General features: G+C 42.2%; 1 protein-coding gene across 4 annotated transcripts in view; it reads right to left on the bottom strand.

Moving 5' to 3' along the window:
• Positions 1-25,232, bottom strand: part of TANGO2 (transport and golgi organization 2 homolog) — a 100,904-nt gene that overhangs the window by 36,143 nt on the left and 39,529 nt on the right. For all 4 annotated transcript variants that reach the window (XM_075012533.1, XM_075012535.1, XM_075012534.1 and 1 more), the window contains one exon: positions 477-547. In XM_075012533.1, coding sequence (XP_074868634.1) covers positions 477-547 — 71 coding nt within the window. The remainder of the gene's footprint in view (positions 1-476; positions 548-25,232) is intronic.

Raw genomic sequence — 25,232 nt, 5'->3', positions numbered from 1 at the left:
GGCCTTCTAGATCAAGTGGAGGCAAGGGTAAACATTTTAATAGTGAGAGAGAGAGACAGTAGTTGATGCCAATAGGAGAAACACTGCTTCCAATCATATCAGTGGCAGTTTTACCACGGATTTTTGTGAGAAGTAAATATTTTTGAAAATATCACCTGTACAGACATAGGCCCCAGTTCTACAGCGATATCAGCATGGTTGTAGCCTCTCCAACTGCAGTGAGGCCCACTTGCATGGAGACAATTGTAGGGCTGGGCCACAGCATGAACTTTTTATTAATGAATGCTCCATTTATGAGTTTTCACAAACAGGATTTAAAATAATTTCTTTAAAGAACAGAATGTATCATAAAATTTAGTACTTGAATGCGTGTTATCTTCACATTTTCCCTATTTGTAACTAAGAGCTTACAGTGAACACACATTTCACTTTTTTGAAAAGGCAACAACAATATTAACTTTTTAAAATAAACCCACCAGCATTTAGGAAGATAGGGTCTGGTTCTCCTTTGTTTCCGTAGTAGCAAATTACATCTCCCTTGGTGGTGCTAAAAAAATAAAAATAAATAAAATTTTCTCCTTGAAAAGTGACAACTCATCTCTGTGATGAATTTCCAATTTCCTGCAACCCTCAATACAGCAAGAAATATTCCCTATTACTACTATCTGGCTCTACAGCCCAGACATAAGATAACTACTTGTATTTGCCCTCCCTCCCTTTATAATCTCACATGAAATCTTTGCGCCACTCTCACTTTTAAATGTCATCATAAAAAGCTAATAAAACTTCAAAAATACTGCACAGTAATTTGACTTAGTGAGCCATGTGTGCGTTCTTAATCACTAGTTCTCAACTAGGGGTACCTGTACCTGTGTGCGTCTGCAGTGGTTTTCAAGAGGGTACTTCAACTCATCTAGACATATGCCTAGTTTTACAAAGTCTGCATACAAAGCCCTAGCAAAGTCAGTACAAACTAAACTTTCCCATGACAAGTTTATACTACTCTATAAACACAATACACTGAAATGTAAGTATAGTATTTATATTTCAACTGATTTTTATAATTATATGGTAAAAATGGGACAATAAGAGCTATTTCGGTCATAGCATGCTCTGACACTTTTGTATTGTTATGTCTGATTTTGTAAGTAAGTAGTTTTTAAGAGAGGTGAAACTTAAGTGTAAATAAGACAAATCACACTCCTGAAACGGAAGCCTACAAAAGGTTGATAATCACTGTTCTGAATAAGAAAATATTACATTACTTGATAAGCATTCTCAAAACAAAAAGCAGTCAAGTAGCACTTTAAAGACTACCAAATAGTTTATCAGGTGAGCTTTCGTGGGACAGACCCACTTCTTCAGACCAAGAAGTGGGTCTGTCCCACGAAAGCTCACCTAATAAACTATTTTGCTAGTCTTTAAAGTGCTACTTGACTGCTTTTTGTTTTGATAGTGTATAGACTAGCACGGCTTACTCTCTGTTACTATTCAACTTGATAAGCATTGTATTTGTTTTCTGGCTGCCAGATTTCAAAAGAATAATCCATTGAGGCAAACAGCACTTCTATATAATTTCATTTAAATCTTCCATTCTATAAAGCAGTTCTATAAAGTTCATTGTGGGCTGCTTCACAAGTCATTTTATACCCTCATTAGATAGGATGTAATATTTATCTCAAAAAGAAATGCAGCTGCAGGCTGCTTTCAATGAACTGCAGCTTCTGGCTGTGTAAACTTTACATTTCTAGCACAGGTTGAACCTCTCTAGTTCAGCATCCTTTGAACCTGCCTGGGTGCCAAACGAGAGAACTTGCTGAACCACAGGAGGTCAATATTGTCTGGAAGCACTACCAATATGTCTACTGCTTACTGGACTCTTAAAATACATTGGGGTAAATTAGCACTAAATAACCAGTGCAGAACACTAAGAACCAGCAATGGGGCTGTAAAACTTTATGGGACTGTGGGAAACTTAGCTACACTCATGATAAATGGGCATCTGGCTATCTAAAATCATGCTGGACCAGAGAATGACGGACTAGAGAGTTTCAACCTGGAAGCACAGTTTAAAAGACATACTTTGAAATACTGTCCAGACTAGAACTATTGTTTCTGAGCAGTCTCGCAACATAGCTAACTATTTTACTTGGCAGGGCTGAGAACAGCGTATTTCTCTACAATTCAGAATGGTTTGAACAAATCTGAGTTTTTAAATAGCCTAGTTGATGTTGGCAGCATGCCAAACTCAAGTCAAACAACAAGAAAATCAAGTAATCCGTCCTCAAGATTTTTCTCTCTTAAGGGAGAAGGAAGGAAAAAAAATATTGCAAGCTGCCATTAAATGGTTTGCTGTCAGCATCCTTTGTTCCCTTTTGCAGACATGTGAACAGAATCCATCAAACTTCTATCAATTTATTGGCCAGGACACACCTGTAAGATATTACGTGAAAACGGGCATCACTCTAGTCACCAATAAATAAAGTACAACTGTACTGGAGGCCTTAATATATAGAAGCCTCAGAAACATTACCTCTTAAAACAGGATCTCCTTTTTGGATTTAAAATTTAAAACAAAATTTGAATTTTGTATGAGAAGTACAGTATTAGTACAGCACAGCAGATGAACCATTTCTAGTTTTGTGTTTTTTCAATCAAGTAAAAAGACAGGCACCAATAGTGTGTGGGAAGTTGCCTGTGCATAAATTAGCAGTACAATACAGCTGTCTTGCCTTACAATTGACCAAATATTCTGGATGCTTAGCAGGAAATTGATCTGGTGAGTGGATGTGCTGAAGGAGGTGGTCTTTAAAAGTGACCTACTTTATCTTACCTACTGCTATTAGAAGAACACTGTCTAGAGAAAACAGAAAATGTTTAATCTTTGAGGCCTGAAAATATTTACAATCCTTATCAGCATTTTGAATTAAGAGATTTATACACATTGGTAAGCTGCAGTTCCCCAGTCCTGATTGTAGGGATGCAGGTGGCTTCTTTTTCATTTGGGAGACAAGCATCAAAATCTGTGCTTGTGTTCTCTTTGTATACTGCCAGGCCACACTTTGGATAATAGTGGCTAGTTGTTCAGTTGTAACTATGGATACGGTAGCAGCTACCGTGTCCATCACTGGAGACATGGGATTCTTGGAACAAAAACACATTAATGTTATGCATCTTCAACATGTTTGCGAGATACTTGCACCTTACATGTTAAGTTGGAGGAATGTATCCAAAGAGTGAATGTGGTTTGGGGGAAAAAGGCTGGGAGAAAAATATCCTGGTTCTTGCAAAAGTGTGATGCTACCTTGTGGAGGAACATGGCATGTGAGTGTAACTGCACCTGGCACATAAAGAAGGCAATATAAGGGGGCTCCGATGTTAATGCTCTGAGCTAAGATACCTGTCTAGCCAGTGACAAAAAAAAAAAGTTACTTTCTACTTTCCCTGGAATCTTAACCTGGTTCTCAACTCTCATGACCCTACCAACTGAGCCCTCAGCACCATGTTCCCTGCAACATCTGTCCCAGCACACTGGAGCTTCTGATCGCTGCTGTTATATAAATATTAAGTACATGTTAATTATAAATTTATTAAGTCTTCTGGTCCTAGGCTATTATCCGGTCCAGTTACAAATTACAAATACTGACAGTGACATAGAAACGTGTAATATCAACAGTCTCAACGCATTCATAAAAGGCTTGATCCAACTAACACTGAGACATGAAAAATGAGAATTCCTTTATTATGGTGATGGTCCCTATATAAAATAAGTACACGTGTCCCAGGTAGACCTTTGTCAGATCTCATTTGGAACACTTTATACAACATGGCATTGAAGAGTCCAGACAAGATTAATTTTATGTACACAGGGATTGCTTTACAAGGGAAGTCTTTAAAGAACTAACCATATTCAGCCTGAAAACCATGGACTTATCATTTAGAAACACTGAATGACTGGGCATAATCCTAAGGTAAAATACACATTAGATACCAGAAAGGACTTTTATACCCACAGGAACACATTAGGTAACTTGCACAGTGATACTTAACAGTGGACGTGGTCAGCAGTGTCATATTTCAATCTAGACTGTACGCTGCAACTAGTGTTACCTGAAATTGGGCCAGCTACTAAGCTTAGGGAGGACCCAAGAGAGTTTGGCAGAAAGCAGCATGTTTACTGTACTGATAACTAAGTTCAAGGGGGTGGGATGTCACACTCAAACTCACACACTTCCCCACACCCCTATTTTTCTGCTGTACCCTCCCAGGACAGGCACAGCACTGGAGATGTCGGGATAGGGTGAGGTCAGTTTCCCGCAGCACACTGATGGATGGTGCAGTGGAGGTAGGTCTTCTCGAGGCACAATGGAATGCAACGCAGCAGACCACTGGCTGGGTAGTCCAGGCAAACATCCTTCCTGGGAGGTCCATTCTTGTGTGCATGCTCCTGAGCACCTGGCTCCTTCCCCTTTCAAGGACCTGCTCCTTATGGTGTGTGGCTAGAAACGCCTTGGCCGTTCCTGGTTGGTAAAACCTCAACTCGGGCAGTGTCCATGCATGGGTCATGTGATTGCTACTTGATCAGAATCCCAGACACCTTACCTACCTGGGAGCTTTTCTGATCTTCCAGCTGCTCAGACAGCCCATTCACCTCCACAAACATTCCAGGAAAGAGGGAGACAGGGGGAAGCCATCTCACAGGCATTCAATGAGAGAGGGTGGGGAAAGTGTAACAGGCTTTTTAGATATACTAATCACCACTACTCCTACAAGAACTAGTTAATGTTTTGGGGTGTTTGCTGAAAACTAGGCATTTTCATGCAGCAGAGAATGGATTATATTAGGCAGCTATGATTCTCCATGTTTCTTGCTAGATTAGCCACTACACAAGTAGTAAGAGGCTGTACGCAGTACAGGCTGAATCTCTCGTCCGCCACCCTTGGGACCTGACTGGTGCTGAATGAGTAAAATTTGCCAAAGACAACAATCTAGCAACATTATCAACACTTCCACTGTTCCCTGGGCTCTTAAAATATATTTAGGGGTAACTTAGAGCAAAACAACAGTACAGAACACTGGGAGCCAGGACTAGTGGCTGTAAACAAACTTAATGGGACCTCAGGAAACTTGGCCACACCCATGGTAAGTGGACATCCAGCTAAACTAAAATCATGCCAGACTACAGATGTTGCCAAATGAGAGGGATGATTAGAGAGTTTCAACCGGTATTGTCCAGTCACTACATGAAATTCTTAAAAACAAATCCAAAACACTAAAACCCTCCATTAAACCCTTCAATTACTGTTCTAACTACACCTCTGCCCCATTTCCTGTTTCCACTCTAAGTTGTGCTCCCTGCTGACTCCTAGCGCTATACCTTTGATCACTGCCATTTACACTTGAGCTGACATTTAGTAATTCTCTTCCAAGCCTTCTTTCCCCTGGCCCCCTTGAGAAATCAAGAAACCCAAATATTCCATGACTTTTCAGCTATGAAAATCATCATGCTGTATTATGTTGTAATTCTGTTAACAACTTTGACTGCTATTCATTATATTCTTCCAACTATAATTACCAAAAAATAATATGTTTCTTGGGCCAAATTCTTGAAGTGCTACAGCATAAAAGTCGCTCATTTCTACAAAATTTTCATAAATTGCCTCACTAATTTTAAAATTGGTTCTTAATTTAAAAAGGTGTTTTTAACTTTTTGTCTTTTTAATCACCAGACTCACAATGAAGCATCATTACTTCCATGTTACTCATGGGGAAACCGGGGAACAGCTAATTATAGCTATTTTCCTAACCCAAACCAATGGCAGACCCAAGACTAGAAATCAAGAGTTCCCAAATCTCAGTGTAAATCATATATATCTAATATAACTTAAAAGCTGGGTCTACATGTGCCCCCTCTGAGGCAGTTCAGAAGATGCTAATGAGCAGCTGACATGAATATGCAGCACCACATTAGCACAATGGCTGCTGTGTGCAATTTGCCAAATACGAACAAGGGGCTTGCGAAGTCAGCGGGGGTCCTTTTGAAAAGCACCATCTACATGGGCAGTGTGTTCCAAATGCAGCACTTTTGAATTGTGTCTGGCAGCCATTATGCTAATGAGGCACTGCATATTCATGTAAGTGTCACTAGCATCTTCCGAACTGCCTCATTAGCATGCCCCCTCTGAAAGGATGGGGGGGTCATGTGTAGAACCAGCTAAAAAGATCAAATAAATGGGCCTCTCACAAATGACCATCCCTCCAAGTGCAACACTGGTGGGGAGATCAAGTGAGACACTGAGTTAATAGCAATTTTGTTTAATTAGGAAGGGGCTGGACACAGCATTTTTAGTCTCTGGGACTTGCTCCTATTGTTCGTTCAGTGGAGATTGAGTTCCCTTACCTTGGCTCACACTGCCTCCAATCTTCTTCTGGGAACATAGACACTGATTCTGTGGGTGCTCAGCACACACTGGAAGTGGTATAGGTCAGCAACCCCTCTCCCAGAGCATCCAGCTCCCTGGTTGCCCTGACAATAAGCCTCTCTTCCACCCTTCCTCTGCCTCTCACCCATTACAATCAGCTGTGCTACAGCATGCAGGAGGCATTGTGGGAAAATGAGGAGTGGGTTCAGGAAGAGTGGGGCACTGGGGATAGGCTGGAGTGGGCGTATGGCCTGGAATGGAGAACCCAGGAACAGAGTAAGATGGTACCTGGGGATTAGGGTGTCCTGATTTGGGCTACATTGGAAGGAATTCAGATTGGCATTTTAAAAGAATTAAAACATTATTATGGCTTAATTTGGTCCACAACCCAATTACTTGGTTTCATTTCCCCTGGTGGGGTGCAGGAGAGGAGGACAACAGACTTTTACCATTCATTAGTGACAATGTACTGTAAGGCCTACAAGGCCCAAGCTGACTATCTCAATTTACCTAAATTATGGCTGCAAATTCAGTCAAGTTGCTTTAAAATGTAGTTTCTTCACTAAGGGATCTACAAGTTGACAATTTCCCTGTTCTTCGCTTAGAATACCTGTATTATGAATATTCAGATAATTTGTAACAAACAGGCTGAAGTAACGAGGGTGGTAAACAAAAGACATGATGAAAAAAACCTTCATATTTATAATATAAACAGTCCCAGTTTTCTGCTTACCCTTCAACAAATCTAAGATAAATATAAATCTTATTTATAGAATTGGGTAGATGCAAAAAAATTTTTCGTCCCTTTCTGCTAGACACACAATAATAAGGCAAGTCTTTAGAAAAAACTGGAAACTATTTTGTGACCAATGGGCCTATGTGAATTAGCAATATTATTACTATTTTTTAAAAAAAGAAGTGACACGGCATTTTCTATGGGTTAGTGAAAGGTCTGCTGAAGGCTAGAGCTGGAAGAATAATTTATGGTGAATAACTTCAGGAATATCACCTGATTTCCTAGACATTTATAACAGATTCTCCAGTTATAAATTAAGCAATTTGAATCTGTAGTTTGCCCATGAACAGTGGAATGCATAATCAAGAGTAAAGCTGTTCTGATTGGATGTAAAAATCTTAAGTTTTCTGATCACATGAGCTTAAGTAAAATTAAGTTACCTGTGCACGGACCTGCTGTCACAAATATTCACTTATTTTGCAGTTTCAGAGACCATTTCTGCCAAGAAATGCTTGCAAATAAAGAAAATAGTCAAAGCAGATATTGTTTCAAAAACAGACACAGGAACTTCTGAAGCATTCTTTCAGCATCTACGCAGGGATGAACCTGTATTTTGAAACATAAACTGGGGGTGTGGGGATGGGGGAGAGCTCTGTGACAGCCTCTCAAGCTCCAAGTATAAGAACATGGTGCTTGTGGGATTCAGTCTGAGTATAGATTTATGGCTTCCCTGAAACATCTTATTTAATTGTGTAAAACAAGTAGCACATCAGAGCTGAGAAGACTTAAGGGCTTGCTTAGAAATTCTTGCTTATCAATAACTATAGGAAAGAAGGGGGCCGTGTCAGCAATCTTTAAAAAAATCCACCGGTCCACATTTAGAGGGACACCTCAAACCTTCCCCTTTGGGAGAAGGTGACTGGGAAGCTGCTGACCATTCAGTTCCAGAAAAACCTGGACCCTGGCAACATCCTATGTATTCTCCAGTCTGGATTCCAGGCTTCTTCTGGGGAAAGAACAGTGTTTGCTGCGACTATAAATCATCATTTTTTAATTTTAGATTCAGCCTAGATAGTGAGCGGGCCCTTAGTAGGCCTTAGCAGCTTTTGAAATGACTGCTTGAATTCACTGAAAGAACAACTTAATGAAAATGGTGGTGGGTCTGGAAGTGCCCTCAAGTCATGCCTTAGAAAACTGGCTCCTGTCACTGGTAACAGACAAGCATTTGTAATCACAGAGGAATAATTTATGGTATTCCAAAGAGCTCTCAGCTCCTAAGAATGAGATTCAATACACATACTCAAACCTTGTAAATGAAATGATTTTAAACACTTATAGCAGGCATCCATCGATCCCAAGGGATCATGGGTTTGCGCCCCAGTTGGACTGATTAGAGCAGCGTCTTCTGTGGCTGTCCAATCCAATCTGGGAGTGGCAGTCCTTTCCGCACTATAAGCAACAGTAGGCAGATGTCACTCTGGTATCACGGGCACGGATCTTCCTGAGGGCTCTCCTGTCTTCCGCTTCCTTCACCAAGGTAGTTTCATACATAACAAGAGCTTCCTTCACTCCCTGTTTCCAGGCATGCCTGTCTGAGGCCAGCAAATGCCAGGTGTTCACACTGATAGAGAGCGCACTGAGGTCACGCTTGCACATGTCCTTGTAGCACAATTTAGGTCGCCCTTTCGGCCTCTTTCCAGACGCCAGCTCGCCAAAGAGGAGGTCCTTCAGTATTCGGCCATCCGTCATGTGTGAGACATGGCCCAGCCAGCGCATACGCCTCTGTTTGAGAAGGGTGAACATGGAGGTGGTGCCTGCCCTCTCAAGCACTGCGCTATTGGGGACCTTGTCCTGCCATGAGACACCGAGTATGCGCCTAAGGCAGCGCATGTGGAATGTGTTGAGACGCTGCTCTTGTTTTGAGCACAAAGTCCATGTTTCACTGGCGTACAGCAGTGTGCTCAAAACACAGGCTGTGTAGACCTGCACCTTGGTGTGTACAGTGAGCTTATTGTTAGCCCATACTCTCTTCGTCACCCTGGAGAACGTCGTGGCGGCTTTTCCAATGTGCTTGTTGATCTTGCTATCAAGTGACAAGTTGTCTGAGATTGTCGGGCCTAGGTACACGAACTCATGGACGACTTCCAGTTCGTAGTCTAGCACGTTGGTAGATGGCTCGTTACCCACGTTTTGGCCCATCACCTGGGTCTTCTTTAAGCTGATTGTGAGGCAAATTTCCATATATGCATCCGCAAAGCGAGTTATGAGTGACTGCACTTCCTGCTGAGTGTGAGCAGCAATAGCTGCATCGTCAGCAAAAAGGAACTCCCTTAGATGCTTCGTAAGCACCCTGGTCTTTGCTCTAAGCCTCAACAGTTTGAAGAGGTTGCCGTCCATTCTTGTGCAGAGAGAGATGCCCTCTGTAGCAGTTCCGAAGGCATATTTGAGCAAAACTGCAAAGAAGATGCTGAACAGTGTTGGAGCCAGCACACACCCCTGCTTCACTCCGCTGAGAATCTCAAAGGGTTCAGATGTGGATCTGTCGTATATGACGGTCCCCTTCATGCCTTCATGGAAGGCCCTAATAATGCTGAGCAGAGTTGGGGGACAGCCGATCTTAGCCAGAATTGCGAACAGACCTTTTCTGCTGATGAGGTCAAATGCCTTGGTCAGGTCAATGAAGGCAATATACAGAGGTTTGTTTTGCTTCCTGCACTTTTCTTGTAGTTGCCTAACAGAGAAAACCATGTCTATGGTGGACCGTTCAGCTCTGAACCCACCTTGAGACTCAGGGTAGACTCTCTCCGCGAGAACATTGGGCCTCTTCAGAACAACACGTGCAAATAGCTTCCCCATGGTACTGAGAAGGGAGATACCGTGATAGTTGTTACAAGCACTTTTGTCACCCTTGTTCTTGTAGACAGTAACGATGTTAGCTTCCCTCATACCTTGCGGTACGCTGCCTTCTCTCCAGCATTGGCAAAGTATTCCATGCAGCTCTGAAAGTAAGGTACCGTTGGCGCATTTGAGGATTTCTGAGGGAATACAGTCTTTCCCTGGGGCTTTTCCAGATGACAGTGCTTTTAGTGCGTCGCTGAGTTCCTCCAAGGTGGGCTCAGCATTGAGTTCAGTCATGGTGGGCAGAGGCTCGATGGCATTCAGGGCTCTCTCTGTAACTACTGTCTCTCTGGCATACAACTGTGAGTAGTGTTCCACCCAGCATTCCGTCTGCTTGGTTCTGTCCTTCAAGACCTCGCCTGTGGCCGACTTAAGTGGGGCAGTCTTTCTTCGTGATGGACCAATGGCCTGCTTGATCCCATCGTATATTTGTCGCATGTTACCAGTGTCCGCAGCCTGCTGACTCTTGGAGCAGAGTTGGAGCCAGTAATCGTTGGCACACCACTGAGCAACCTGCTGCACTTGACTCCGAGCAGACTGGAGCGCCTGCAGGTTCACCTCACTGGGAGAGGACCTGTATGCAGCCAGTGCCTGTCTCTTCTTCTCAATCAGGGGTGTCAGCACTTCAGTGTGGGCTTCAAACCAATCAGCAGACTTGACTGTCTTCTTCCCAAAGGTAGAGATCGCAGTATTATAGATTGCATCCTGTAGTTGTTCCCATCTCTTGCTGATATCAGTGTCGTCTGGGAGGGGCAAGGCCTCTTCAAGTGCTTGGACAAACTCGCATACTTTTGAAGGGTCAAGAGTCTTGCCAGTGTCTATGCGCGGCCTCCCTTCCTTTTTGGAGCGAAAGAATCTTTGCGGCTGGATGTGCACTTTACTACACACGAGCAAATGGTCAGTGTCACGGTCTGTGCTGTGGTAGCTACGTGTCACCCTGACATTACCTAAACGGCTGCGTTTGGTGAGGATGAGGTCAAGCTGGTGCCAATGTTTCGATCTTGGGTGTTACCACGAAACTTTGTGCTGGGGTTTGACGTTGAAGAAGGTATTGGTTACGCAGAGGTCATGTTGGCTGCGTCTACACATGCACGCTACTTCGAAGTAGCGGCAGTAACTTCGAAATAGCGCCCGTCACGTCTACACGTGTTGGGCGCTATTTCGAAGTTGAAATCGACGTTAGGCGGCGAGACGTCGAAGTTGCTAACCCCATGAGCGGATGGGAATAGCGCCCTACTTCGACGTTCAACATCGAAGTAGGGACGTGTAGACGATCCGCGTCCCGCAACATCGAAATAGCGGGGTCCTCCATGGCGGCCATCAGCTGGGGGGTTGAGAGATACTCTCTCTCCAGCCCTTGCGGGGCTCTGTGGTCACCGTGGGCAGCAGCCCTTAGCCCAGGGCTTCTGGCTGCTGCTGCTGCAGCTGGGGGTCCGTGCTGCATATACAGGGTCTGCAACTAGTTGTTGGCTCTGTGTATCTTGCACTGTTTAATGAAAGTGTGTCTGGGAGGGGCCCTTTAAGGGAGCGACTTGCTGTTGAGTCCGCCCCGTGACCCTGTCTGCAGCTGTGCCTGGCTCCCTTATTTCGATGTGTGCTACTTTGGCGTGTAGACGTTCCCTCGCTGCGCCTATTTCGATGTTGGGCTGAGCAACGTCGAAGTTGAACATCGACGTTGCTGGCCCTGGAGGACGTGTAGACGTTATTCATCGAAATAGCCTATTTCGATGTCACTACTTCGAAATTAGCTATTTCGATGTAGCGTGCACGTGTAGACGTAGCCGTTGGGAGCAGAGTTCAAGGAGGGTTTGTCCATTTTCATTCATCTTCCCTGTTCCAAACTGTCCCAGACAGGATGGCCAGCTGTGGTGGTTGCTGCCAGCTCTGGTGTTGAAGTCTCCAAGGATGAATAGCGGCTCATGGGAATGTACCTCACTGATGGCAATGCTAAGTTCATCATAGAACTTGTCCTTAACTTCCTGGGCAGAAGTTAAAGTAGGCGCATGGACGCTGAAGATGTTGACCATGCCCATTGGTGTTTGAAGCTGGATTTTCAGCACTCTCTCAGTTCCCACATTTGGTGGTATGACTGAGCCAACTAGGCTGTTTCTGATTGCGAAGCCAACACCGTGTTCCCTGGTCTCTTCTGGAGGCTTCCCATGCCAGAAAAAGGAAAAGTCCTTCTCCCTAAGACATTCAGAAGAAGATAGCCTTGTTTCCTGGAGGGCCACGATGTCCATCCGCAGTCTTCTCAGCTCGTTGTTAATGATTGCTGTCTTCTGGGGGTTACTAATGCTCTGTAGGTCTTCTGTAAGGCCCGGAGTCATGGTCCTTACATTCATGTGCCCAGCCTGAAGGCTGGATTATTTTGTTGCTTGTATGGTAGGGTTATTAGTATTCATATATAAACTCTTGCCCTATGCCTACTGTATGTTTATCACCCTCCTGGAAGAACGCTTGGATAGTATTGCCTGTCCTCAAGCCTAGGAAAATAAGGTTCTTGCTTAGAAAGGATTATGAAATTTCATGTCACTTGTCATTGAGGGGAATGAAGAATGAGTCAAGTTTCATGGCCCATTCAAAACATTCTTTCTATAGAAGCCTCACAAGAATCAGACATCTGCAAAGCTCTTTATACTCAGGTAAGGAATTTGAAAAGACCAAAGCCACATTTTTCTGAACTGCAATGAAGGGTCCTGTGGCACCTTATAGACTAACAGAAAAGTTTTGAGCATGAGCTGTCGTGAGCACAGATTCACTTCATCAGATGCCGGTCTTGGATACGTGGCCCTGCAGGTTTCCAAGACCAGCATCTGATGAAGTGAGTCTGTGCTCACGAAAGCTCATGCTCAGAACTTTTCTGTTAGTCTATAAGGTGCCACAGGACCCTTCGTTGCTGTTACAGATCCAGACTAACACGGCTACCCCTCCGATATTTTTCTGAACTGTAATATCCATTCTCATGATCACAGGACCAGATTATTGTAAATCCCGCTTTATAAACCCCCAGCAATGCTTTCTGTTTAAATTACATTCGTGCATTTGCACACAACTTTGAGTGACCTCCATTACATTTAATCAACATGCTTGATACTGGCTACCTCTAAGAAATGGACTGGCTAAACTGACACCTTTTTAAAGCCCTTAACAAGACATGTCTGCATTGTATCTGAAATCATCCTGCGAGTCCTATACTGAATGGTACTTTTTAGTAAACTACCATCAGACCTTAGCTGAGCAGGCATTTGTCATATGAGTGTGACACACAAGAACTGGAAATTAATAGTCTCCATTTCCAGACTTAAGTGACATGGCATGGCCATGCATTACAAAACATTATGCCTCTGACATTATCCATTGGCTCTAGTCAGATATTTTCCTTCAATTCTTTAGAAAAAGGAATACTATAATTTACCATTTAGATAGAGCTCTCATGTCACTAAAGTGATGTTTCTATGCAAAAAAACTTATTGCCTAAAGTGTTAGTATTTCATAACTAAATAAAGTGTTTGGTGAAAAAATCAAATGCAAATAAAAGTAACCAAAACCAAAGTAATATAGCCTTCTGCAAGCACAGAAAAAAAATGACCTAGGATACAGGTGAGAGCAGTGACTCCTCACAAGACAAATCAGAGGACTATTTTATGTCTGACTCTGAAAATATGCCTCAATTACCATCTGAGCCACAACCATATTCCCATCACAATTATTTTTCTAAAATGTTTTCTGAGATAGCTCATTGCATCACCAGTAAGCACCCACCTCTGCCGTCTGCATTTGCTGCTTCTGAGTTGGTCAGATATTAACTTAGTGACCAACAATTAGTAGCAATCAGTCATGTCCTAATTTTGGGCACAAAAAGATAACATGCAAGCCAAGAATTTTTAAACAAGTATTACCAGTAAGAGCAGTGCAAACACATTGCACTCCTGCCCTTTCTATGGAACAGTATTCCTGAACTTGATGCCCCACCTTCCACCAGGAGGGTCTGTGGAGGAGTATCAGTGGAAGCACAAATTGCTATTGCCAATTGTTAGATGAAATTTGAAGATAAGTGATAGGAGCGCCATAGGCTGCATTAATACTAGAACTAGAGAATTTGTTAGCTACAAAAACTGCCATGCAGCCAAGAAAATAGGAGAAACAAATGCATTTCCTTTTTATTTATTTCTCTATTTTCTATGGAACAGTAAGCCAAATTTGACAGATGGAGCAATGAACAAAAGAATTTGAGTATGCATATCCCATTACTCATTGCAATAGGGTTTCTTCTGGCTATTTAATATATCTATGTTTTTGTATAGATATTAATTCCTTACAAACAAATGCTGGACACATGAGACCACATTAAAAAAAACACTGAACTTTTTTTAGAGGAGGAGTAGAGGAGTGCTCTCTCCTGGAAGGCAACATAAATAAATGTGGTGCTCAATAAAAAGACAGAATCACTTCGACTATTTTACAACCCCTTGGAGATTTTTTTTTATTAGCTACTGGATTATTACACTTTTTATACTGTAAATATTTCATGGAATAGGAGAATAAGGCAAAATTCATTAATACAGATTGTGACATTATGAGTTATAGTATCACAGTATATAAATCAAAAGTGCTATAAGGTATTATGTCTTTAAAGGCACCAACAATTTTAATGGCTGTTTTATTAATGTAGGAACAATATCTTTTCAGATTACCAAACCTATAAATTGCAGTAGAGGTGCTTTCAGGAAAAGAAGGTTAGAATTATTCATATACCCAAGGGTCTGAACAGGTAAAGAAAACCAAGGTTTAATGGAAAGGGATGAAAATGACAGAATAGTCCTTAAACACAGCTATAAGCTAAGCATTAACATATATGAGACTTCCTGCTGAATAAGAAGTCACTACTGCCTTCCTTTACTGATGGCTTTTTGCGTGAAAGGAATATTAATATTTACCATCTGCTTTGGGATTCTTGTGACTGAGTAACACAGTAATAAGATTCCCTGGCGTTGAACAAGAAAAAAAGATGAAGAGTACATACAAATCACCAGGTCACTAATTCAAGACATCTGTATCTTATTGTTTCTACATTCCACATATTCCCAACCATACATTTTTCTATTACACATACCTCAACCATAAAGCTGCTGCTGCAGCATTCATAAAGGGAATTGCTTTGTCAAAATAAGATTGAGATCTTCCAGGAGAGTTCCTAAATGGAGATGCTTCCAAAGTTTTAGCTCAATGTGCCAGTCAGCTACTCCTGCTACTCCCATTTGGTTTTGACAGCTCTTTTCCTACTGTTTACAGCTACTCTGTACTGGAGCCCAGTGGCAGAAGCCAAGATGAAGCTTCATTACAAATCTGATTGTGAAAATAGTACAGAAATGCGGGACAGGGCTTCCACAGGGCAAAAAGCCTCAAACTGCTTCCCTTTTCCCCACCAGCTTCACAATCAATACCATTTGTTCGAGGTGAGTGATAAGGGGCAATTAAAACGGTTGCCTTGCATTTTGAGATTTCAGCCACATTTCTTATAAATCTCAGGATTTGTCTGTAGCAAAACAAGACATCACAAAACATATGGTACTTTAGATTTCTTCTCTCCTTAAATATAAGTAGTAATAAATATTTTAGATAACAAGTCATAAAGTAAGAGATGACTGCATAGCAACCGAAAACTATTCGGAATGTATCATTCCTGACTAACCCAATATAAGCAGTGTGTCCTTTTGCACATTTGCCCTGCCTCTACATTCATCACAGCTTCTTTGTTATATTACTGTTCATTTGCAAAAAGTGAAATGTAATGAGGAAATAAAGCAAAACCATGGGGATGGTCATCATGAGATAACCGTACCCTTGGGACATAATGAGGTTTAATCTGCAAACAGGATGAGTATGTTATATACAACAACGCAGTCTGATTTGTTTTACAGTGAATGTAATGGGTGCATGCATAATTTTCTGTGCAAGGGAGAAAAAAAAAAAAAGATTAAACTGGCAGTTTAAAATGCCCAACAGATATTTGAGCTGAGCTGTGTGATCCACATAAATTAATCAATTTCTTTAGAATGCTCATGAGGTAATCAGAATGCTCCTTCTGTTCAGAACTTCTTAAAAAAATACTTGTAATTTTTTACATACCACCATACATACCCTACCAATGAATAAGATGATAGAAAAGCATGGCCAGGTAGTCACAGCACATAAAATGTTCCTCAGCAAGTCTGCTGGCAGTGTCAGAAAAATATCAGTGTGTTAGTGTTCTGCTTTTTGGTGAGGAAGAGCCTTTGGCTAACAAGAAGAGATATCGGTTCCTTCCATACTCCATTTCAAAACTTTTTTCTTCCTATCTATGCTGGTGCATGGGATGCTCCAAATCTCATAAAACTCTTAAATAACTAAGTGCTCAAACATCAGCATGAACAATTCAATGAAGGTGGTGTAAAAGGACAAACACACACAGTTGGGTCCCTGTATTCATCATTAACCCACAGGCAAGGTGGCTTTACTGTGCAGAGGTAGGGACAGGATGAGGACTAAACAAAAAAAGAAATTTAAGCAAAGCTTACAGAAAGTCAAGAACAATATCTGACCCTCCTTCCACTTTCCCCAAGTTTTTTGTATTCTTCTCACAGAGCATGTCTACACTACAGAGTTATTCTGGAATAGTATATTCCAGAGTTGAATAGTAACAGAGAGGAAGCCGTGCTAGTCTATACACTATCAAAACAAAAAGCAGTCAAATAGCACTTTAAAGACTAGCAAAACAGTTTATTAGGTGAGCTTTCGTGGGACAGACCCACTTCTTCAGACCATAGCCAGACCAGAACAGACTCAATATTTAAGACACAGAGAACCAAAAACAGTAAGCAAGGAGGACAAATCAGAAAAAGATAATCAAGGTGAGCAAATCAGAGATTTGAGGGGTGGGGGGGAAGGTCAAGAAATTGATTGAGCCAAGTATGCAGACGAGCCCCTATAGTGACTTAGAAAGTTCCATCACGATTTAAACCATGTGTTAATGTTCCGAATTTGAATATAAAAGCCAGCTCGGCTGCTTCCCTTTCCAGAATGGTGCGATAATTCTTCTTCAGTAACACACATACCTTTAGGTCATTGACAGAATGCCCCATTCCATTAAAATGTTGACTAACTGGTTTGTGGATCTGGAGCATTTTGATGTCTGTTTTGTGCCCATTGACCCTTTGTCTAAGGGAGTTGGAAGTCTATCCAATATACAAAACATCTGGGCATTGTTGGCACATGATGGCATATATGATGTTAGTAGAGGAGCATGAGAAAGTGCCCGTGATTCTGTGAGTAACCTGGTTAGGTCCAGAGATGGTATTTCCAGAGAAGATATGCGGACAAAGCTGGCAGCAACAAAGCAACCCTGCAACAAAGCCCGCTGCCAGCTTTGTCCGCGTATCTTCTCTGGAAATACCATCTCTGGACCTAACCAGGTTACTCACAGAATCACGGGCACTTTCTCATGCTCCTCTACTAACATCATATATGCCATCATGTGCCAACAATGCCCAGATGCTTTGTATATTGGATAGACTTCCAACTCCCTTAGACAAAGGGTCAATGGGCACAAAACAGACATCAAAATGCTCCAGATCCACAAACCAGTTAGTCAACATTTTAATGGAATGGGGCATTCTGTCAATGACCTAAAGGTATGTGCGTTACTGAAGAAGAATTATCGCACCATTCTGGAAGGGGAAGCAGCCGAGCTGGCTTTTATATTCAAATTTGGCACATTAACACATGGTTTAAATCGTGATGGGAACTTTCTGAGTCACTATAGGGGCTCATCTGCATACTTGGCTCAATCTAATTCTTGACTTTCCCCCCCACCCCTCCACTCTCTGATTTGCTCACCTTGACTATCTTTTTCTGATTTATCCTCCTTGATTACTGTTTTTGGTTCTCTGTGTCTTAAATATTGAGTCTGTTCTGGTCTGGCTATGGTCTGAAGAAGTGGGTCTGTCCCACGAAAGCTCACTTAATAAACTATTTTGCTAGTCTTTAAAGTGCTACTTGACTACTTTTTATATTCCAGAGGTGTTATTCCAAAATAAACTATTCTGGAATAATGCATCTACACTACAGGGAAACCCCCAACTAAGCATAAAACTTGTTCTAAAATTGCGTGTCCATACACAATAGAGCCTATTTCAGATTAGAAGCAGTGCTTCCAGGGGGCTCTAATCTGAAATACTACGTCTACACAGCAGCTTTATTTCAAAATAAGGGCTATTTAGACATAGCTTATTTCCAAATAGCCCCTATTCCCTGCCTACACATCCCCCATTTCGAAATAGGCACTATCCCTCACTGCATGACGTTTACCAAATTTGAAATAAGGCATCCACTATTTCAAAATAGGTAGATGCTTACAAAGTTATTTTGAAATAGCAGCCATTATTTCGAAATAACTTCGCTGTGTAAACACACCCAAACTGACCTTATTCAACACACCAAAGCCTCCTGAACTACTGTGTGGGCCAATTACTACACTGCTCCCAAGTAATCATTCTGTTGACCATGTTGAAAAAGGCATCCTGCATTTCAAATTCAGGACAGGGTGTCCTAGATTTTGAGGATTACATAACTTCTCTTCTAGATACCACTTTCTTAAATTAACTCAGTTTGCTTCTCTCCCCCTGAATTTTATTGCAGTGGTGTCATGACATAATTAAGTAACTCTCTATACTTGAATGTAAAAAGTTTGGTTTTTCAGTCATTTGCTATTTCAGCAGATCTCACAGAGTTCAGTCCCATACATCACTGCTTGAATAATAAACCCAGCCAAACCTATCCAAAATTAACAAAATTAAAGGTCTGAATGGGCACCAAAAGAACATACCCACTTCTGATGACTACTTGCCAATCTTTCTCCTTTGAATCACTTTACCTTCATTACAGAGACCACATGCAAATTAAAAGAGGTTGTACAGTTATATTTACACAGCAAAAAATGCCCCACAACTGAGTCTCAAAGCTTGGGTCAGCTGATTCAGGCTTACAGGGCTTTCACTGGGGCAGGGCAGGGCAGGGCAGGGAAGAGCACTAAAAATAGCACAGATCTTTGGCCTTGGACTGGAGCCCAGGCTCTGAGACCCTCCGACCTCACCAGGGGACACAATAATTCATCTTGTAAAAGCTCAGTTTATTGTATGTCAAACCCCACTGAGCTAAAATGATCCTGTCCATAGTTTCCTCTAAATCAGCAAGGAGAGTGTTGCTTCCTAAACATACCACTTCAGAAGAGATAACAGGTAAAACACGCCATGCTGTTTCAAAGTGGCATATTTAGGAAGCAACAACAACAAAGAAAACTGAAGTATAGAGATTTTTTTTTCAGCTGCAGCCCTGTCATTAAAAATTTTAAAAAAAAATCCATTAAATTAAAGGCTACAAACACCTGTGATGACACTAGAAGTGGGTTAAACTAGCAATGTTAAACACTGTTTTTAAAATGAAGACACAAACAAACAATCTAAACTTTAAAAATCCTCACTGTTTCTCACCCAATCCTTTCCTCACATGGCTGCACCTTCAGTCTAACAGGATCTTATTATGCCAGGACAGAGAAGACCAAAACATGAATGTGTACAAACCTTCCCCATGTGGTGGATCAGTCTAAAAAGGCACTTCCTATTGTTTGTAGTGTCACATGCTTGGAAACTTCCCTCCCACACTGACTTTGTTAGACACAAACTAAATTAATAGTAAAAAGAACGTTAGATTCCCATTCCTGTTTGCTATCTATTGGTTGCACAGTAGAAAGCTTTGCCAAAAGATTTATCCATCTCTCTTTTAATGGTTATTTTCCTGGGCCATTTTACATCAATGCATGCAATAATAATCATGTTTTTCATTTACATGGAAAACAATTTATAAACAACATTTCTTTCAAGATTATTTCTAATTTCATTGCATGATGAGTTCACACATTTGATAGGAATTACTTTGCATCGTTAATGGGCTAAGAATCTTACTTCAATAGTGAGCATTGAGAAAAATTAGTCAACATGTACATCTTTCAGAAAGATACACCTATCTTAGTTCTTGAAAGTCTGACCCAAAACACAAAGACAAATTGTCTTATGGACCGGATATTTACCCACAGATCTAGTGCAATTCTTCATATTTTTACTCCTGTTACTAACACAGTAAACTGTTTCATATCTGGCAGCCCCAGGACCTGGAGGTTGCAGGATAGTCAAATGTTCTGTATAACAGAGAGGTATACTGAGCAATGCATAACACTGAAGGAAAACAAGATAGCTCATTGGATAGATTATTAGCTTTGTAAACCCAGGGTTGTGAATTCAGTCCCTGAAGGGATCTTTGAAGGGTTGGGGCAGGTTAGATTTAAAAAAGCCTGTCAGGGATGGTGACAGGTCCTGCTGTGAGGGCTGGGAACTGGACTTGATTACCTCTAGAAGTCCCTTCCAGTTCCCTGAGATAAATATGTGTATTAAGAAAAAAACAAAATTACATGCAGAGTACTTTGTTTACCAACAGAAGTATTGTACACTGTGAAGTGATGCTGTATTTATTTGAATTTACTTTCACAATACTGTACTCGTGGAAAACATTTATTTATGGTTAAAATGCTGGTTATTTGAGAGTTCTAGATAACAAAATACCAGATATGAAAGAGGTTACTGTTAGTTGAGGATTGCCTCCCAAACTCTCTTACTGTAATTATGAGAAGAGAGAAAAGCTTCCTGAAGAATAATGAATATACAGTAAACCCTCAATTTTACAGATCTCATTTTAGCAGACTTTGGGAACAATGGATGCCCACCAGCCCCCTCCCTATTGTTCTCCAAGTATGGCTCATAAAATGTGAAATGCCCCAGTAAAAATAAGTTGACTTGCCCAAACTGACAGAGCTGCTGCTGCTGAAACCTCCACTGTCACCTAGACTGCTGCTGCTGGAGCTGCCATGCACGCCTCCCACCAGAAGTGGGGCTTGTATGGAGGCAGATGACACACCTGTACTCACCCCATCCCTGGTGGGAGGAGCACATGGTGGCTCCGGCTGCGCAGCAGCAGGGCCAGCCGGGCCAGCCACACAGCTGCGGGGTTCCTCCAGCCGCAGCAGGCTGGCAGTTCCATCTGTATGGAGGGAGCGCTGCTCCATCCGTGGTGGGCCAGCAGTTCCAGTCCTGTACGGTGGGGTCTGGTAGCTCCTCCAACGGTGGCAGCTCTGGTGAGTCGCTGACATTTTTTGGGTGGGCAGTAAATGATCACATTTAATGGACTTTCGGGTTTAACAGACACCCCTCCCCTCATTTGTCCATTAAATCAAGTGTTTACTATACAATAAGACCGTTATTTTAAGGCCTTGCTTGGTCAATTTCAATCTCATTTTACCTGTTTCTTAAACCAACAAGAAGGTACCCACAGAATTTTTTTCTGATCTCTTTTCAGTTACAAATGTTTTATAACCTGACTTACAAATGTATTTAACATCCAACATCAGATAAATCTGTGGTTACTCAGCATATAAAAAAAATGCATTACAAATTTTAAATAGCAAGCCATATCATGTGTAAAAGTGCTATTTAGCTAATGGCTATGTCAGTGATGGGTAACCATGAATGGCTGAGTGAGCCACAGGAGTAGCCCTCCTTCCCCTTCTGTGGGCTTCAGCAGTCCGCGGTCCAATAGGTTTCCACCTGCAGCCCTACAGCCCCCATCCGCCTCACATACTGGGATACTGGAGCACTGCACAAAGGGCAAGTACATCATTCCTGAAAGATGTAGTGAGGAGTAGAAGTATTTACCACAGCTTCCAATACTGAGCCAGCTGTGGGGAGGGGAAGTGAGGCTGGCTTTTTCATTCTTTTCACTCTATTGGAAAACGATGGCACTTTGTTGTTACTTACTAATGATACCATTAAATATCACTAGAGGACGGGTTGAAAGAATCAACAATGCCTTCTGAATTCCTGCCTCCAGTGTTCACCCTAGATAAGTAAACACACCACCTTTCCAACATGGATGACCTTTTCTCCTGTCAGCAATAGCTGAAGTCCATTCTGGCCATTAAACTTGGTCACTCTATTGCCATAGTGAGCAACTAGAGATGTTTAACAGTTAACCGGACAGAGTTCACCAATGGCCAGCCTTGCCACTCCAGACCAGCTCCGATCGTAAAGGGGGCTGCTGGCCAGGTGGTAGAACCCCACAACTGTAGGTGACTGGTCCCAAATTCAAAGAGTTGACTGTTTTAACATCCCTATAGGCAACCTTTGGCCCATCAGGCTTCTACATGTGGCCCTCAAGACACATTGTTTACTTTGGCTCAACTGCAAAATCCAGCAATCCTGAATGAGTTTTTTCTTAACGGTACTGTATTACAACAGAGACACGAGAAGTGAGATTCAGACTTACTGCACACAACATTGACTGTCAGAGTTCTGCACTTCCTCTGCATCCACTCAAAACACTCCTACAATTCAGTCAGCATTCCCTGCAAATTCTAGGCTCTCAAGTGCAGTCAGCAAAATTGCCCTGTGCTGGGAGATTGTCTTGGTTACAACAACTGTGCAGCTCTCTGAAGTGAAGAGCCACTCATGCGGCCCACTCACTAGCCTAGGCCAGTGTTTCTTAACCAGGAGTATGTGTACCCTTGGAGGTACACTGAGGTCTTCCAGGGGGTACATCAACTCATCCAGATATTAGTGTAGTTTTACAACAGGCTACATAAAAAACACTAGTAAAGTCAGTACAATCTAAAAGTTCATTCAGACTACGATTTGTTTCTACTGCTTCATATGCCTAATGCTGAAATACAGTACAATATTTTATTACAATTAATTTATTTGATAAGAAGATGGTAGAAAGTCAGCAAGTTTTCAGTAGTAGTCTTCTGTGATACCATTGCATGTTTTTGTAAGTAAGAAGTTTTTAAGTGAGGTGTAACTTGGTGGTATGCAAAAAGGGTACAAGAATCTGGAAAGGTTGAATGGCACTTGTTTCAAGACTTCGGATTATCTTAGCCCCATGTTTCTCTACTGCTGGTACATGTACCTTTAGGGGTATTCAAGAGAAGCACTCACAATTTTTTTAAAGGGGTACTTTATAAAAAAAAAGATTGAGAAACACTGGCCTAGGCTGCCCATCACTGCTATACTGCCATGCAGTACACAGACAATGTCTTATAAACTTTGATTCTATACACCTTTTGCATTTGAGCTCTTGCTGTTTTTCACTCCCATGTGCAGCCATTTGACAAAGCAGATTCTTCCTCAAGCATTTCTTCCTTATCCTCTGATGCTGCAGATCCAGCAAAAGCGTGCAACTCATTAAATCAACAAAGAAAATCCTGCACATGGAGCTTCTCCTGGGGTTCTTTCTTTATACAAGAAAAGCAGGTTACCAGAGAGGTAGGTTGTATGAAAGAATAGGCCACACAAATAACCCAAAAGAATGTTCGTAAATATGGAAATAAAACTCTGACTAAACAAACAAGCAGTCATGTAGCACTTTAAGGATTAACAAAATAATTTATTAGATGATGAGCTTTTGTGGGGCAGATCCACTTCTTCAGATCTACTGTACCAGAAATGGAATGACATTGTTATCACACAGAGATTTAAACAAAAAAAAAAAAAAAAGTACATACATAGGACAGAAAGCGGGGGAAGTGAATTAGTAACTAAGAGTCCTCCCTGAGATTACTACGAATATCAAAGATAGGGAAGCTGTCTTTGTAATGTGTGAGGTAATTGCTACCTTTATTAAGGCCTAGCCTTAACAGAATTTGAGCATAAATAGCAGTTCAAGATGTCTCCCTTTGTAATCTGCCGTGAAATGATTTCTGTTGTGAGATGCACGGCCCACTCCATTGAAAGGCTCACTGACAGGTTTATGTGTATTCAGATTCTTATTGTCTGCTTTGCGTCCATTCATTCTTCGGTGCAGTGATTGTCCAATATACATATCAGAGGGGCATTGCTGGCATATATAATGTTGGTTGAGGTATAGGAGTATGAGTCCCTGATCCTGTAATTAACGTGGTTAGGTCCAACTGACTGCGCACCCAAATTGTCACATATCATCCCACACTGGAAACCAGAGGGGGTATCATCATACAGTTACAACCCATGCTTGATGGGGACTGCATCCCGACAAAATATTTCCTGAATCCCCTCTTCTAGCCTTCAAACAGAAACGTGCAACCTCACCATGAGAAGCAAGCTCTCCACAGACAGGACGCGTTAGATGAAAAAATGCCATCAGATTCTGCCATAACAGATGCAAAATCTGTATACACAATATCATCCCTTTCGAAGATTCACAGGTCCCACACATGCCTATCACTACATACAGTACACCTCATCCAGTGTACTAAAAACCCCAAAGAACAACTGTGTAGTTGAAACAAGACAATCACTGTGCTCTTGAATGAACTTGCATTAAAATATACATTGTTTTTATATTATATCATTTATGGCAGGGCTGGCCAGGCTCCTGGGCTCCAGGCCTCTATTCAGTCCACTCTTCCCTGGCCTGGACATCGCTGCGCTTCAAGAGGAGGGGCAAGGGGGAAGATGGTGGTCTGGGGGCAACCCGGGCCCCACCCACTTGTTCCAGCTTCTGGCCCAGGGACCTTGTGTGGCTGCTGGTGGTGGAGGAGGGCTCCTCTTGTATTGAGCGTCACAGCTCTTCCCTGGGCCACTTCCCCAGACAATTCCTTCCCCCACCGTACCTCCTTCAGGTAGTGGCAGTGGCAGTGGTAGTAGCAGCAGCAGCAGCCGCCTGTTCCCCCTCCTGGTTTGGCTCCTTCTGTGGATTCAGCCTGCCTGGCCTTACTCCAGATCCCAGGCCTCCTGGGCAGGGCCTTTAGCCCCTTGTGGCTCAACACTCCTCTCCTTCTTTTTGGTCCCTCTAGAAAACTCTCTTTGCTTTGCTTTATTTACTTTGCTTTGCTTTGCATCTGGCCTCTCCTCTCCTCTCCTCCAGCTCTCTCATCCTCCCTACTGGGCAAGGGTTCTTTTAAAAGCAGGCTTAAGTGGGACCACCTGGCAGCAATTGACCTAGGGCATCTTCTTCCCCAGCTGCTCACACCCTGCTTGCTTCCCTGTCCTGTTTTTCCCTCTCGTTCTTACCCCCTCCCAGTCCTACCTTGTCACACATTACAACTGACCATTCAGTCC

The sequence above is a fragment of the Carettochelys insculpta genome, chromosome 18, assembly GCF_033958435.1.
Source record: "Carettochelys insculpta isolate YL-2023 chromosome 18, ASM3395843v1, whole genome shotgun sequence".
Classification (NCBI taxonomy): Eukaryota; Metazoa; Chordata; order Testudines; family Carettochelyidae; genus Carettochelys; species Carettochelys insculpta.
The sequence above is the reverse complement of the archived record's forward strand: the minus strand, read 5'-3'. Positions and strand labels throughout refer to the sequence as shown.